Source organism: Juglans regia, chromosome 12 (assembly GCF_001411555.2).
Source record: "Juglans regia cultivar Chandler chromosome 12, Walnut 2.0, whole genome shotgun sequence".
Taxonomy (NCBI): Eukaryota; Viridiplantae; Streptophyta; class Magnoliopsida; order Fagales; family Juglandaceae; genus Juglans; species Juglans regia.
Genome location: NC_049912.1, coordinates 21,469,118 through 21,472,496, shown reverse-complemented (window position 1 = coordinate 21,472,496; position 3,379 = coordinate 21,469,118). Strand labels below are relative to the sequence as shown.

General features: G+C 36.4%; 1 protein-coding gene across 1 annotated transcript; it reads right to left on the bottom strand.

Annotated features, from left to right (window-relative positions):
- Positions 1-2,578: 2,578 nt before the first annotated feature.
- Positions 2,579-3,379, bottom strand: LOC109005931. The gene is made up of 2 exons (XM_018985029.2): positions 3,096-3,379; positions 2,579-2,978 (listed from the first exon to the last, which is right to left on the bottom strand). Exons 1-2 carry the CDS (start codon positions 3,241-3,243, stop codon positions 2,836-2,838), a joined length of 291 nt encoding a protein of 96 aa, XP_018840574.1. The 5' UTR covers positions 3,244-3,379; the 3' UTR covers positions 2,579-2,835.

Here is a 3,379-nt window from a genome sequence, read left to right as displayed (position 1 = left end):
TCGGATTATAAAACTGCTTTTATTGTAAAGTATATCCATAAAATCTCGTCAATTTATGTATTTACTTTAGTAAAATATCTTTATAATTGTAGCACTAGGGCACTCCTCTTTGATGAAACTGACTCTTATCGTAGGCATGAAGATTTTATGAGGGATGTAAGTCTCTAGGAAAGATCTCTGAAAACGATTGTTTGATAGATGAGGGTTGTTGGGAGTAGTCTGTTGCAGTTTTATATTTTTCAAAACCACCTTTCTTCTTTGACTAAACCAAAAATAATTTAATTTCTCTAATGTCTAAGTTGCTGTCACATTTATTATCTTAATCCCAGTGACAACCACCCTTATATTTAGTATCATTAATGTTTGGGTCAAGTGGGAATATGTTAATATCAATTGTGAAATGAAGAAATATTTTTATTACATGATGGTTCAAAAAAATAAAATAATAGTTCATCGAGGAGGAGGACTTCTAGGACTAGGAGAGAGTCCTACCTAACCTGCTATTGTAATATGCCATAGGAGTTGTCCATTAGGCAAACACATGGAGAATTTAGCTGTAATGGATCTATGTTCCATTTGGGGTTAGCCCATTGGTGGTAAACTGGAATATGTGGAGGATAATTTTAGGCCTATAAACATGAATTGATTAAGTGGCCACATGACTAGGCCCAGCCCAAAAGGTACCCTTTCCCATCTCTGTCTTTTTCACTGATTGCTCAGATGTTTATTTTACGGATTTTGCTACATATCATCTTACATTACACACTACACATTTTTATTTTTTTATTTGTGCTTTGCTATTCATATGCCCCACACACCACACACCACACTTTCTTTTATTTATTTATTTATTTTTTCTAACTTTTTTTTTGTTTTACTCTTCTTAAAATAATTGAACCACACATTTGGTAATAGAAAAAAATTAAAAAAATGACAAAAAGAATGGTGTGTGAGGCTTATAAATAGAATTTTTCTTTTTATTTTATTCCTACTAAACTAATTAGATTTTTCTACTTATCATCTCTATACCACATACTTCCTGGGGGGGAATAAAAAGATAAAAAATCGTGTGTAAGCATGGTGTAAGAGATTATGAGCAGAATTATTCTTATTTCTTTGTATGATGATATACATGGCTGCTCGTAGGAGATCCCAGGACATTATCCGTATTGGATTAATACATTCAATGCTCAGATAGTTCTCTTGAATCGATTACAGATATGAATGCCAAGTTTTATAAACTTTTATGGAAGTAAATGAGGACAGCAATTACACTCTTTCAATCCAAGTATTGCCTATTATGAGCTGAATCTGTAATAGTCATCATCTCAGCTGAAATGAAACGAAACAATTCATTGTTTATTATTTATTTTCATTCACTTTTCTTCTTGTATTTTTAGTGTTCAGTGATTGGCTTGATGCGAAAATACATTTTTTTTTTTTTTGCAATAATTAAAATGTAATTTAAGTGTATGTCATTGAGGCGTGTGTTCATCTACTATTTGTGCATTGTTCTTTACATTATGCATGCCTTCTTTAATGTTAAAACAAGGGGAACATGTTTGATTGATCAGGGCATAATGACAGCCGCCTTTAATCCAAAATATGAAAATCTGAATTAACTGTGAAAGATGAACAAAAGACAGTATGGGAGTCAAAACCAATCCAGGCTAACATCTTGTGAAAATCTACACCTTCTTTTTCATGGCTATAATCTATCTACACCTAGAAGTAGGAGACTGATGACTGTGAGCAAAAGCTCAGAAGCACCTAATTATTTTGAGATGCAGATGAACACTACAACGATACCCGACAGCATCACGAATGAATGGCATATTAGCATTGTAACCATTGCTGCATCTATAAGGATCTAATACTACATACATTCTTTGCAATCTTTGCACAGTTCATTTGCATTTTAGAGCAGATCACTTACCTAAGATGGCCAAACCCTTGATCCATGCAACATTCACTTCTGGGTTGGCTTCTGATACAGCTTCTAAAACTGGATTACACATCCAGCTAGTACTCCCTCAATCTACATCTTTAAAATTTCTCTTCCAGGGTAAGATTCAACCCAATCACATGCAAACAAACTTAGGACATAACACATACAAGGGCAGTCAATGGCTTCCAAGGTTCTTCGCCATATAAAAGAACGTATACAGAACTTTAACCTGGTTATTACAGGATTCCTCTCCCTCACCCACCCCAATAAAATGCAGGCATCTTCTCCATAAAATCTTTTGAAGCTATTGGTTCATTTGTGAAACATAGCTTCATCAGCATCAAAATTTACAAGGGCCATTGCTTCAGTTTAAGGGTCGCATGCTTTGCATCCTATTACACGAGCTTATGAGACCAAGAGGATTTGCTAATTTTCATTATTAAACAACAATTACACAACCCAGACAAACAATTAATTCCAGCACTTCTCTACGCTTTGTTAAATAAGAAACTAAACATGATTTAGTAGAAATGCAATAAAATTAAATTGAACATAGAATCAGATACCAGCGAAAGCTTGGCCAAATTCGAGACCAAACACTCAATTTCTAAAGGTCATCAAAATTTCAGATCGCATCCTTAATAATAGATCCTTCGATTCTATATATTGTTGAGATAATGCTATTAATTCATATTCAGAATTAAGAATTCTACCATTGCTCCTCCATATCCGAACATTACAATTAATGTTTCACATACTAAGCCAAAACCAACGGGATTTCACAAATTCATTAGCTAACCCACATCAAGACCCTCCCATTATTACCATCAAAACAACCGGATCTACCATTATAACCAACTAAAATAACCCATTAGATTTGATTTTTCTCACAAAAGCTTAGGCAGGAGAATACGATGACTCGTCGCGGCGCCGACCTTGCTCCCGGTCCGATCCTCGTGGACACCCGAGTCCGACTCGTCGTGGTACCACCCGACGGATTTCTGGGCCTCGAGGACGATCTGGGAAAGACCTGAGACAAAGAACCACAAAAGAAGGAAACGTCGTAAGCAATAAAAACCATGGATGATTTTTCTACGAACAGAAATGCAGAAAGAAAACAAGAAAGAGCTGATTGAGCGAATTATACCTTGTTTGACGGTCTGTTTGTTCTGGCGGATATCGTGGATGGTGGCGGAGATCTTCCAGTAGAGAGGGCGACCGACGTAGAAGAGAAGGAGAAGCAAAAGGACCGCCATGAGTATGCGGAAGGAAACCCTAGCTATTGACGACGCCATTCTTACTTCCTCACTCTTGCTACTTCGTGGGAGAGGGAGAGCAGAGTTGTGTCATGTGTGTCGGTGTGTGAGTCGGTGCGTGTGATATGAGCTCAGAGAGAGAGAGAGAGAGAGAGAATTGCTTTAAAAGGACAAA